The sequence below is a fragment of the Herpailurus yagouaroundi genome, unplaced genomic scaffold, assembly GCF_014898765.1.
Source record: "Herpailurus yagouaroundi ecotype Mexico unplaced genomic scaffold, PumYag 182, whole genome shotgun sequence".
Classification (NCBI taxonomy): Eukaryota; Metazoa; Chordata; class Mammalia; order Carnivora; family Felidae; genus Herpailurus; species Herpailurus yagouaroundi.
Genome location: NW_024412413.1, coordinates 31,437,919 through 31,451,849, shown reverse-complemented (window position 1 = coordinate 31,451,849; position 13,931 = coordinate 31,437,919). Strand labels below are relative to the sequence as shown.

At 38.2% G+C, this 13,931-nt stretch overlaps 1 protein-coding gene across 4 annotated transcripts in view; it reads right to left on the bottom strand.

The window, feature by feature from the left end:
- The window catches only part of KITLG (KIT ligand), an 86,128-nt gene that overhangs the window by 33,456 nt on the left and 38,741 nt on the right, over positions 1-13,931 (bottom strand). For all 4 annotated transcript variants that reach the window (XR_005795394.1, XR_005795393.1, XR_005795392.1 and 1 more), the window contains one exon: positions 6,741-6,803. Coding sequence is in view for 1 of the 4 variants with exons in the window: in XM_040491264.1 (XP_040347198.1) it covers positions 6,741-6,803 (63 nt within the window). In the remaining 3 variants the exon portion in view is untranslated. The remainder of the gene's footprint in view (positions 1-6,740; positions 6,804-13,931) is intronic.

Sequence of the window (13,931 nt, the reverse complement as noted above, 5' to 3'; positions counted from 1 at the left end):
AGAGAGAGAGAGAGAGAGAGAGAGAGAGAGAGAGAGAGAGAGAGAGAAGCCCAAGTAGGCTCCACGCTCAGCCCGGAACCCCATGAGGGGCTCCATACCACGACCTTGGGATCATGACCTGAGCTGAAATCAAGACTCAGCTGCTCAACTGACTGAGCCATCCAGGTGCCCCACACGCCCCCCCCCTTTAACTTTTTAAAATGTGGCTACTGAACAATTTTTAAGATTATATATATAGCTTTCATTATGTTTCTACTAGACAGCAGTGGTCTAGATATTCTGAACAGCATCTTAACATAATCACTAAAGATGGACCCTGCCTGTAGTTTGAGTACACAAAAGAGCCACTTAAAAATAGTTTTGGGATGCCTGGGTGGCTCCAGAGTCAGCTGAGCCTGCTTAAGATTCTTTCTCCCTCCCCCTCTCCCTTACTTATGTGCTCTCTCTAAAAATAAATTAAAATAAATGAAAAAAAAGACAATCTTCTTAGAATTAGTATTTAATGTTATGTTTTATTCATTTGACTAACATTCTATACCTATTCTTTTTAAATAAATACTTATTCTATGGGAGATAGAAGTAGATAACTACAGTGTCTGCTTGGCTGATTTCATCTATTTCTACAGGAAGTACTTCTAACCATAGGGTCGCCCCTCAGGAATCATACTCACAACTAGTGAAGTTGCTCTGTGGCCATAACTGATTGGCCAACTGGCTGGAGTCCCTTCATGCAGCCTGGCTGCATCCTTGTCCTTTAATTTGTAATGCTACTCTTCAGTATCCTTATAACTGGAACTTTTTCTTTCTTTCTTTCCTCTTTAGAATTAAGTTTGAATTCATTACTGTTAGAACCAAAGAACTCTAACCAAATGAAGATGGACCTTTCAAGATTTGGAAATCAAGACATTTTTTTGCCACAGTTAAATGCTAACTGGTAAGCAGTTTCTGAGTAACTACTATCTGCTTGAAAGGTGAGGAAATATAAAGGAGTGAAAGATTTGATCCCTAATCATTAGACAAATAAAATACAGTAAAAAGAGAAAACATAAGAAAATAATAATGATAGCATCTGACAATGTATAGATCTTATATCTTGGGCTTTTCCTATCTTAATTATTTCTCACAACACTTAGAGACAAATATATAACACATACAATTTTAAATAGCTAGGTGAGAAATAATATGATCAGGTACCCAAAATGAGTTGTTTCTGGACAAGTTCTATAAAAATTCAGAGATGATGAACTAAAAGGTAAAGTCTACAGATCAGACACCATCTTGGTATTCCTGACCACTGCATCCCCCGAGGCAAGCAGAGTAGGGGTGAAGCCAGTTTTACTGGATGATGCAGGGAAGAGAGCATGGAACAGTAGGAACTAGCCCTGGTGAGAAAGGTAGATCTCACCCTGATCTTGGACAAGAGGCCATGGAGAAGATGCTTTTAGCTGCGAGACACTGCAGGATTCTACAGGTAGAATTGGGATGGCTGGATGGAAGGGGAAAGGACATCCCTGGCCAAGGGAAGTAGCACTGAGCAAAGTCAGAGTTGAGAATAAGCAAGGTAATTTTAGGAGGCAGGGATGCATCTAGCTGGGGTGGCTGGTTTGTGTTGGGCAAAAATAGGTATTAAGATGAGGTGGTTAGGAGGAGGCAAGATTATGAAGATTATGAACATTAGATTCAGGAATTTGGCTTTCAGCCTTTAGTTACTGGGAACAGTGAGAATGTTCTTGAATATGGAAATGACTCAGTGAAAGTGGTTGGACAGAAGCCTCAAGAAAACCATGATTCCTAAAAATTGCATAATACGTGGGGTGGCTCAGTTGGTTGAGTGTCCGACTCAGCTCAGGTCATGATCTCATAGTTCGTGAGGTTGAGCTCCGTGTCAGGCTCTGTGCTGACAGCTTGGAGCCTGGGGCCTGCGGCCTGCTTCAGATTCTGTCTCCCTCTCTCTCCACCCCTCCTTCACTCACATTCTCTCTCTCCCTCTCTCTCAAAACTAAACATACAAAAAACCCTTAAAAATTGAATACCTCATATCTAAGATTTTTAACAAAATACACATATATCTAAAAAAAAAGACAGCAATAATATTGAAGTGCAGGTATTGTGTGAGGAGTTACAGGCACTCAACACAATAATCTCATGGACTCTACTCAGGTCAAATTTGTTCCTTAGAGAAATTACATGAGATGACATGGGAACTTCTTCCTTCTTCACTTTCAGCAGGGATTTATTAAGTGCCTATTGTTCATCACGCACTGAAGACATAAGAGCAAACATCGACAAATTCCTGCCTTACAGATGTTTACAGGCGTTAAGTAGAAGGTTATCAATTAAATCCACAGATAAATGGAAAACTGCAATTTTGAAGGAGGTTACAAAAAGAGTTTCCAACAGGAGGATTTGGCTTCTTCGAGGAAGAAGGGGAAGGCTTCCTTAAAGAAGTGAAATTGAAAGCAAGAGTCAGAAGTTGCCGGAATCAAAGGACTGCTCAGGTACACAGAAAGCCGTGTGCAGAGGAACAGTGGCAATGTGCGGCTAAAAGAGGACTTGGAAAGGGGCCAGATCATGAGAATCTTGAAGGTGTTATTTAAGGAGCTCCTTTTTCTGTTTCCTAAGAGCAACAGGCACACAGACATCAAAGTGTATGAAGAAGGAGGGGTAAAATAATCAGGTGTGTTTGTTTTTTTTTAATTACTCTGTCTACTCAAGAAGAGTCAAAACCTCAAATGAGAAGTCCTGAAATGGCGAGGGAGATGGGAAGAGCCCAGAGGCCGCAGGGCCAGGTAGAGAAAGGTGGGGAGAATTGAGAATGGGAATCCTGGACACGAGGGTGAAGGCGCTAAAGGGAAGGTGGCCTGCAGGCTTATTGTTACATATTGCCAAGGGCTTCTTTGTTTAACCCTGCCTTTGAAAATAGAAACTGATGTGGCAAAGACTGGTTCAGGTAAGAATCGTCAATACATACTCAATTTGTGGGATAAACTTTGATGAAGAACCGTACATGGTCTTAAAACATCTCCCCAAATATTGCTTCTGAGTTGCTCATGAGTAAACACATAGAAACAGTGTAACACCTTAATCAGGTGATCCAAACAGCACCATGAAGGGGGAAGATGGACACTGTGTGCCTCTGGGTATGATAACCTGAGGATGTTTCATCACTTATATAGCATTCATGGCTTGGAACACATAACCTGAATATGACAGTCATCAAGAAACACCAATCAAGTGTCTCAGAGACACACGTTTTACTTAAAGAGGAGGGCTGAGTTACTCAAAAATCTCAGTGTCATAAAGACAAAAGGCAGGCTGAGGAACTCTTAAAGCAGACTGGTGGGCTTAAAACAGTACAAATTTATGATGTTACAATTGTTGAGGTCAGATCCAACTCCAGGCTGTTTAGGCTCAAATCAAGGTGTGCACGTGGGCTGGTTTATTCAAAGGGGCTCTTCAGGAGAATTATTTTCCTTGCCCTTTTCAGCCTTTAGAGGCCACCACCTGCATCCCTTGGCCCGTGGCCCCTTCCCCATCTTCAAAGCCAATAGCGTAACATCTTCTAATCACTCTCTCTGGCTCTGATAGTTCTGCCTCCCTCATATAAGGATTCATGTGATTAGAATAGAACAATCTGGATAATTTCAGATAGCTTAAGGACTTAGAGATGGGGCATTTAATTATATCTGCAAAATCCCTTTTTCCATGTAAGGTGATATGGTCACAGCATGGGACATCTTTGGGAGACATTTGGCCGTCTCACACCTGATGTAAAAATGCAAGCCATTATCCTAGACTGGATCTTGTACTAGAGGAAAATACTAAAAAGATACAGCCAATAGATTTAAGTATTTTAGTTATTGGTAAATGTACTGAAGTTGACAACCATACTGTGGCTACAAAGAAGAAGAGCCTTTACTTAGGAAACACACACTGAAGTATGTAGCAGTAAACATCCCTTATATATACAAGTGATTCAATGAGTTCAGAAAAACAATAACACACACGTTTGCACATTTACTTTAGTAAATGAGGCAAAATGTTAAAAGTAGACGAATATGCATTAAAGAGTTTGTGAGTGTTTTTGGAATACTCACAACTTTTCTTTAAGTTTGGAATTATTTCCAAACAAAAAGTTAAAGCTGATAAATCTATAATTAAAAATGGATAAATCTTCTTTTTACTCAAATACCATAAGCAAATCAAAATATATATCATTTTATAAACATTCGGATAACAGCAGATGTGTGGCACAAATTCAGCAATCCAATTTTTGGTCTTTCTGCAATAATGTCACTGGTAAATGAAAGGATCAGAAATGTTTAGGATTTTTAAGGTTAGTGACTTAAAATCCTAACAGCCTGGCAATATTACAGTTTCAAGAGCTTAAGACAGAATTGGTGATTATCATCAGGTTTAAATACCAACTGGCTGGTAGCACCCTGCTATTTGTGACAAGGAAATGCTAGGTAATTTTCTAAGAGGTCCCTTAGAAAAGTACCTCCCCTACCCCCACCATTTTCAGGAGTACTTAGCAGAATTTTAAAGCAAAACTACAACAATAAAGCGTATTCTATTCTAGAGCCACCTTCTGCCCCGTGCTTCAAGACGGAATTTTATTGCCGTGGCCCCAGAGAATCTTTCTGGTGCTCATTCTGATTCCTACTCCACCCTTTATTGTTTAAAGACAAAATATAACGCAGCTGGGTCTCTGACCACTGACAAATAATCACTGGCCTCTCCACTGGGAAACTCCTCTGGTCTTGGCAGAAACTAATATTTTAAAATAAAGGTAAAACAAAGTGTAAGACCCCGTTTCTACCCAAAGCCTTATGCACGAGCTTATTTTTCTTGCCAACTGTGGTAGCCAAGAACAAAGTTTTCTCCAGTTGTGCCAGGACGGTGTGCCAAGATCAAATAATAGTGGACTTTTCTCAATTACAGAAACAAGAAAAAAAAACGTGGCAATGAATCAGCTTTATTTTTGCAAGTTTGGCTCTTGCTACCACAGCCCATACTAAAATGTGTGACTGAGCACAACCTAGGATTTTATCAGCACAAAGTAATCTATTTTGTTATTTTCAATTTAACATGAAAAGCTGCATGATTTCTTTGAGTTTGGCAATCACAGACCTAAATGCTTCTGCCAGGAGCAAGGTGCACCTTTATTACTTACACGTTTCACTCAGAACACCCTCCCTTGCTATTGATGACTAGAGGTTTCTTTTTAAGACTGTCACTTTTTAGTTGGACAACTGTGGGCAAAATGCTTATAAACCTCAGTGTGTCATTTGTAAAACAAGAACCCATACAAATCACAGAAGCTGTCTTTCCCTCCTTGAAGGGTTTTTCTAACCATCCAAAGAAATAAATATGTGAAATCATCATGAAAGTTAAAAAAAAAAAAAAAAAGCATTATGAAAAGGCCAGATAGTCCCCCTCACCTAGTTATTAAATTTTTTGCACATAAAGCTAATTGATGTGTTTGTTCCTTAAAATGTCTGCCAAAGGGCTGGCTCCAGAACTTTTCCTAACAAATATTGTACCTGCTGCCTGAGTGATTGACTGAATAGATGAATTAACTTTCAAGCTGCTATGATTTTACATTCCTATTTGAAGAGAACTCCCCCTATTTCAGTGGAACAGACACTAACCTAAACTTGAGGGTATCTGGTTCAACATGAAGAAACACATTCTAAGGAGTTCTAAGGAACTTTAGATAGCTCGTGCTAAAATGTTTACTTTCTTAATGAAAATTGGCCTTTGACATTCTCTTGAAAATAACCTTATAGTCTTTGAATGACTTTTTAAGCATAAGCACTTAGTGATGTAACACACTTAAAATGGTCATCATTTTGATTGACTAAGCCACAAAAAGTATTCAAAGCCTAAGACAACTTGCACAGGGTGGATTTATAATAAGCATTTCATAAATCGTGGAAAGATGTTTACTTGCAGAGTAACCCAAACGATTTTAAATTAAGTCAAGGAACACAATCCAGTAGTTAAAATGAAGCATCGTGGATCGGCACATTATAGGTCAAAGGCATGTCACAAAATATAAGCAAGTTGCAAAGTGGTATATGTACTACAGTGTAATTAACATAAATATGAAAATATGCAAAAAATACAGTATCTTCTGGGTGCATAGTTTGCCGTAAATATGAAAGAGCAGGCAGAGTTACTATGCACTGTTGCACTCAACACTTCTCTTCAGGCCATGACTTGAAAACACATGGTAGAATGAAAGATTCCAGCTCAAAATACTTGTTCCTAAGAGTCAAATTGCCTGTACGAGACAAAGTGGGGACCACTGGAGATAGGAAAGAGGCATGGTAGTATTTATAATGTTTCATTAAAAATACATATTTATGGAGCGCCTGGGTGGCTCAGTCAGTCGAGTGCCCAACTCTTGATTTCAGCTCAGGTCATGATCTCATGGTTCATGGGTTTGAGCCCCACACTGGGCTCTTTGCTGACAGCACAGAGCCTGCTTGGGATTCTCTCTCTTTGGCCCTCCTCTGCTCTTGCTTGCTCAAAAAAAAAAAAAAAAAAAAAAAAAAAAAAAAAAAACAAAAAGCCAAAAACAAAACTATGCAAGTCAAATTCCAAAAATACCTTCTTCAAATACTAACAATCAGTAAACTCCTAAATGGCAGATAATTTCCTGTCTCAATAGAATGTTCTCATCTCTTTTGTCAGCTCTGAAAAAGAAACACAGAAATGTACAGTTTACATACCAAAACATCCATCCCGGGGACATATTTGAGGGCTATCTTATAGTCTTTTGGAAGATTTGCCACCTACAGAGACCAGAAGAAAAACAAAGAAGGAAAAAAAATCCATGAGAAAATTCATATATATCAATTAATCATTATTTTTAATGGTTTGGAGGAAAACACATACACACGTGTCATATCGTTAAGTTACCACTGAATTTCAATATTTACATAGTGATTTTCCTTTCTTGATTTCCCTTTGTAATCACAGGCACTCTCAAAAAAAAAAAAAAAAAAGGAAGTGACAATACAAGTCTTTTGGACTCCAAATTCAATAATGAGTGGCTAATTCAATCCATTGAATTTTGGAAACCTCTAAATTTCAATTTTTACCTGTGGTCTTGGAATTCCCTCCCAGGACTAGTTTCCTACTGTCTCACCAAAGAATCAATAATATGATGTGTCTTCTTTGTTTTGGGTTCTTTTGCCAGTGGTTTTCAAAGCGATGTGTCAACATCACCAGGGAACCTGCTAGAGATGTAACTTCTCAGACCACATCAGACCTACTGAATCTTACTTAACAAATTCTCTAGATGACTTTGATGCAAGTTTGAGAATTTATTGATCCTAGAAAAAAATGTCAGTGAAACTTCCAAAGAACTATTACTTATGAGATCCAAGTGCTTTCTAACCTAACTTGTAAAGATTCAGTTCTGTGAGAGAGCTTAATCTGCTTCCCCAGGACTTAAGAAAGGTCTCAAATGTTTACCTAGCTTCTTTCACAGGCTTTTAAAAAATATCTAACAAATTTTATCAGTCATTGTGGCATATGTTGACCAAATACCTGATCTGGAACCAAAGCTAAATTCTGTACTTTGGTTTCTCTCATCTATAAAATGGAGATAAAAGTACCCATGCCCAAATAGTCAATGTACGAACTAACTGAATGTGCCAGACACATCATAAACACAATCTAGATTCTTTACTGAGAGATATATTGGCAACTGACTTCTAGAATATATATCCTGGTGTCTTAGAGTTCTAGATTCCCTGATCTCCTTTCCTACAAACAGTACTAGCTCGGTCATGCCACCACTATTACCATTTCCAGCTGAATACAGCCAACAACTGATTCAGACCATGGAGTCTTAAGACAACATATGGTGGAAAAGTGTGGTTTTGCACTATTACGTCTGCAATACATCCCAAAACTTTGCTCTTCCCCACATTAAGCTAGGATCTTGCTCACATTTGCTGGACTGGGTCACCTCCGACAAGTCTCCCGTAACACAATCTGTATGTTTCTTCCTGGCCATGCCAATAGCTTCTAGAATCTGAGAAAAATTTGGTGAGAAAAGAATCTAGGCACAGGCATAAGTAGTCAGAAGGGAGCCAAGGGAGCGACTGCTCCCTCGTGCTTACCACCATTCTACCTCCAAGGGTACATCTTACTCGTTCTACACTCACCTTAGTCTGGAGCCTAACCTTTTCTGAATATGTAGTATGTGCCAGGCACTGTGCTCATGAAGGGCTTATGTTGCCTCATCACATCTAGTCTTCCGATCCCTGTGACACATTATCTCTATTTAACAGACGGAGAACTTGAGGCTCAAAGAGGTCACACAGCTACAATGTGAGGAGTATGGACGAGAACTAGAACTCAGATCTTGGACAGCAGTGCCTCCCTTGCCTCTTTGTTCTACTACACATTTCATCTACTATCTGCACATTTGTCCTGGGTACGTTCTTCCTCTCAAATTTCTCCCCATGCTTCCATGATTTCTTTTGTCTTTTGGATCTTTATCCCCATGTTTGAAAGGCAAAATTACCCAGTCATTTTATGTAAGCCCTGCTGGCAAAGAAACAGTGGACACTTCCACATGTGTAAAAACTGGAATTAGACTAAGCAACAACATTCTATTATATGAACCAACCTTGTAAATGAAAGCCATTCCAGATGGAAAAACTGGACAAGAAGTGGCAGGTGTTCCGAACACAACCTGCTAGCCCCTTCTTCAGGATAATTTACATTATCTATTTCTAACCATCTTTATAAAATTGACAGAATTCGTATTCAGCAAATTTAGGACCTGAGTATATATATACATACTCCTAACAAGCAGGAAGAAATATAAGGGATATGGTCAATTAATTTTATTATTAATTTATATATATAAATTGGTTCAAAGAAGTCAAAGAAACCTTACAAGAAGTTCTCTGACCAACACACTGAAATCTCTATACCTTATTACTTGGGGAGAAGGGGTATATAATAATAAATTCTGCATTAAACTGATTTGCTGATATTTAATTTCTGATAGGATGAAAAGTAATACTATTTCTAAAAATGCTTCATAATCCATAAAAAATTTTCATGTACAGTCTGCCACAACTTCATGAGACATATATTATTGTGTCTATTTTATAGATGAAGACATGGAGGCCCAGAGGGGTTAATTGGTGTCTCCAGGTAGCAGAACTCAAGAGTTCCAGATGCAGGAAGGATACAAACCTGGCCCCACGTGCTGGGCTCAGTAAGTCATCTCTAGGGCAGTCTCCCTTTATTATTTTCTCAGCTTACATTGGTTCCTTTCCAATTCTATTTGGAAGAGAATTTAGGGAGAACTTAGGGAGTCAAGTTGTAGATTCTTATGGTTGCTTCATGAGTTACTGTATTACTTTCCAAGCACACAAGAGTGTGTTAAAGAGCACTCAGCACAGATAACCTTGTGATAAATTCAGCTTGATATACATGGATCATTATAGGAAGTGTGACAGTATAGAGGAAGCCTTGGGCCCGGAGTTTAGATGTTCCTTTGAGTTAGTCTGATGTAGGAGTCACTGCACAGGTGCTGGGAATACTGCACAGGTGCTGGGAATGCTGTTTGGGTTGGATCCAGGCCCTCAGCCTGGTAACTCAGAGATCTTGGGCAAGTTCCTTAATCTACTTTAGCCTCAATTTTCTCCTACCTAGAGGAGCGGTCGTATGCAAAGACAAAGAAATGGGAAAGCACAAGGGGTGTTTGGGAAATCGTGGACAGATAAATCAAGCTCCAGCAGGTAAGAGGTAGGAAATATGCCAGGAAAGCCACATGAGAGAAGGACTTGAGTGTTGGGTGAAGGCAGCCCACTAGGAGACAGTGAGGCTCAGTAAGACACGTTTTACCAGAACCGTACAGCAAGTCACTTCTTCCTTAGACATATCGTTTCTTCTCTATAGAACCTCTATTTGTCTCTAAAATAAAGGGAACAAACTAGTTACTGAAAATTGAGTCTGATCTAACTTTCTCACAGAAGAAGTGGTGCTGCATTAAATGTCTAAGCAGGGAGGGATGGGACAAATTCAGAAAGATTGGTCTGCAAGGATGGATTACAGCAAGGACAGAAGAGAGACCAGGAACAGTTTAGAAGACCACTAGGAAAGTGCTCAACATGTATTAAATATTCCTGTAGAGACTGGAAGCTGAAAACAAAACAAAAACCAAAACCCAGGAACGAGGCTTAGAATCTAGGGAAGTAGCCCGTTGGTAGGGTCAAACAGATAAGTAATCAAAACTGTAGATTCTGAAAACAAATCTATTCTAGTTTCTAAAAGAAGTTCAGGGCAAAATATAAAATAATTAACTGATTAAAATTAATTATTAAAATTAATTATTAATTAATTAATAATTAATATTAAAAATTAAAATTAAAAAATTTTTTAAATTTTTAAAAAATTTAAAAAAAAATTTTTTTTAAAAATTAAAAAAAATAATTAAAATTAATTATTAAAATTAATATAAAAAAATTAACTGATTAAAAATTTTACTGAACGCCAAATTATCCCAGTGAGCTTTGTGATTTGGAGTATGAGGATGTCAGTACTATGCCAGATTGTAAAATGCATAAAACAGCAACACTAGTCACTTTATGATGGGCCCACTCTACTAGATGGGCCCCTTTGGCTGTATTTTTTGGATGTCTTGAGGACTGACCATACTCCGTGACACTGGGAAGAACAAAGAAAAAAATGCATAAGGGGCAGCATGCAGAAATCCTGAAAACTCAGCCAAGAAAAAGTTTTTTTTATGCCAAATTGTCACTGGCTGCATAGCAGGCCCTAAAGGTGTTAGGACTCAGGAGAAAAAGAACTCAAGGTTAGAACATTTAATGCTCTCTCTAGATCGCTAATCTAAAATCTTTGGAACTCATAATTCAAATGTCGTTGAGGTCTCTAAATCTTATGAAATAGTGGCGTCTTAAATGTCTTTGCTGAGACACATACTTGTCTCCATTGTTCTCCCCAAGTTCAAGGCAACAATCAAAATACAGGAGTGGTAACTCATGGTTCCCTTGACACTGTACATAAAATGTTGCACATAACAAAGCCTCTGGGAAAAGAGTCCACAGTTTCCAGAGTTTCAGACCCAGAGAAGTTAAAGAGTTGCTGCTGTAGAGGGGGGAAAAAATCTACGCTCATATTTAAATATCACAGCCTACTCGTGTACAGCTTAGTGTAATGCTGGTTTTCAGAAATAACACAGGAGGAAGCTTTTTGCTTTTTAAATTTTCCCTTGTAAGTCATCTCCTGTTAATACTAACAATCTAATTCACCAGGACAACTGTCTTCGGTTTTCACAGGTATTTGTTTTTTGATAATAACTCAATTAGCAACTAAAACAAAGTTAAGATGGCAATTTTACAAGACTTTTCTGAGTCATCGTTTCTCAGTGAAGAATACCTAAAAGTTAGAAGACTCTTCTCCCTCCAAAAACAAAAACGAGAGAGAAAGAGAGAGAGATTAAAAGAACATCTAGATTATATTCACTCCCTCATCATGTGACTACTACTTAGGAAGTAAAATTCAAGAGGTTACAATGACAGTTCTTAAAACTGCAGTTGACATTTACATCTTTTTTTTAAATTTATTTTTATTTTTAATATGAAATTTATTGTCAAATTGGTTTCCATACAACACCCAGTGCTCATCCCAACAGGTACCCTCCTCAATGCTAATCACCCACTTTCCCCTCCCTCTCACTGCCCCCCAATCAACCCTCAGTTTATTGACATTTACAGCTTAAATTAAGACATCATACATTATTAACTAGGTTCTTGTGTTCCAGAAACAGTTACAGGTTCAAACCTCTCCACTCAGCTTCCTATTTCCAGATAAGGATGATCAGGTCACTTATCACTAGGTCTCAGCTTCCTAATCAATAAACAGGGGGTAAAAATAATTACTTCCTAGGGTTGTAATGATTAAAGGGGACAAGGTGCTTTGCATGATACCTGGATACTCACACAGTAACTACTGCTTTAAAAAGTCAAGGAGTAGGAGACATAGTACCTAAGTGGGTCATCCTACAAAGGAAAACATATTTTTTTTTTCTTCACAGTAAGTTGGACATGCTTGGTAATATAGCAGGCCACATACTTGTTAGTTTTACAAATATTATTTCTCATATACTTCTGTCCTTTCTTTGAATACTGAAAGTCCAAAATTTAGTTTTAAATGGAAAAGAAGATTTCTACTGACCACAGGAGAAGAAATTAAAATGCTGAATATAGCAAACTAATAAAATTTAAAAACTATCCAGTTGTCAAACCATTGTTTTTCAAAGCTCCAAAAAAACAAAAACCTATGCGGCGAGAATTCTATTTGAAGAACTCTGCATTTGAAGAATAAAAATCAGAATTATTCAAAACTGTCCGAAGTGAAATTTATCTAAGATATTTTATGATCTCCCATTATGCTGAACTCCTATTATGTTAAAATAAGTGCCTATCACAAGACCAGGAAAACCATAAATTCCTGTGTTTTAATTCTATTACACTGATTTGTAAACTGACCTTGAAAGACAGAGTAATTTCACCTTTATAAGATGGGGCTGGGACTGCAGCCTGCCTTAAACATTATTCAAAAGATATTTTAAAATAAATAGGGATTTAAAAAGCAACATGGTCACATTTAATCAAATACCCCCAAATGGAAGAACACCATGATCGCAAATGAAAGAAACAGTAGGAAGAACAAAAGGAGAAACTAATTTGAACTATTTCAATATTTGTATGCCTCCTTATATTAACACAACTGTTAAAAGCTGTAGCCTAATTATCCCACAGATACAAGTTTTTAAAGTTTGATTCATCCTCTTCCCAGACACTTGACCTTTTCTTTAGGTAGGTCTGAGTTTGCCATTTAAAACAAGTCTTGCAACATTTTTTAGAAACAAAGCAAAATGTTCTGTAAATAGATGAACTATTATGCTGAGCAAACATGCCAGAAGGATTTCAAATGAAAACCATAGGGACTGTAGGGACAGCACAAAGGATCCAAGAAGAAATAAAAAAAAAAAAAGATGACATTAAGGTCGTAAATCATGTGCTTCTGTGACATGAGAATCACCCCAAGCAAACAGACTTCAGGTTGGTGGGCCCCAGTGCAAGTTGCCACCTAATGCCGAGGCAGAATCGGTAGAGACTGTGAAGAAATGAGTTCAGTCAAAAGAAATTACTGTGAGCAAAGGTAAAAAGGTACTGTCAACCTACTTTATTTCTCCCAAATAGAGTATACCAAGGTTATGCCTGCAGAACAATTACCTCTTGTTCTATGCAACCTCCTGGAGTCCAGGCATTACTGAATTATTCTGAAAGGTACAACCGCACAAAGTATCATTATGAAATGAAAGAAATGCAGAGCTGAAAAGGGCTTCCAAGAAGATTTGTAGTGCTTCTCTTTGCGCGGAGGGGTATCACAGGCTTCTCTGGGAAATTAAAACTATATACCCTGTTCCCAGAAATGTGCATAAAGCGTACAGAGGCACAGTCTGGAGCTCCACTTGTAAGAGTTCGAAGTTTATGAATCCTAGACTCAGAACTACTGATCATGTCCTTGTTCCTCGTTTTAAAATCCAGAAATTGAATCCCGGATTTATTTGTCCAAGATCACACAGCAAAGTAACAGCAGAGCTGACGCTTAAACAAGCCAGTACGCCTGACTTCAAGATGCTCCGCCCCACTCTACTTTAGAGTGAGGCTGTGATTATCTGTATCCATACAACTCTGAAGTCACTCATGTTGCTGTCTGAATTAGTGAAATTCATGAGTAAGGATGAGAACACTTTCTCCCCCTGCCCAAAGATGAAAAAAACCCAACCTTAACAAGTATTATGGCTTCAGCAGTCCTGGCACCCTATCATCTAGGCTGCTACTTGGCAACATTACCGTTCC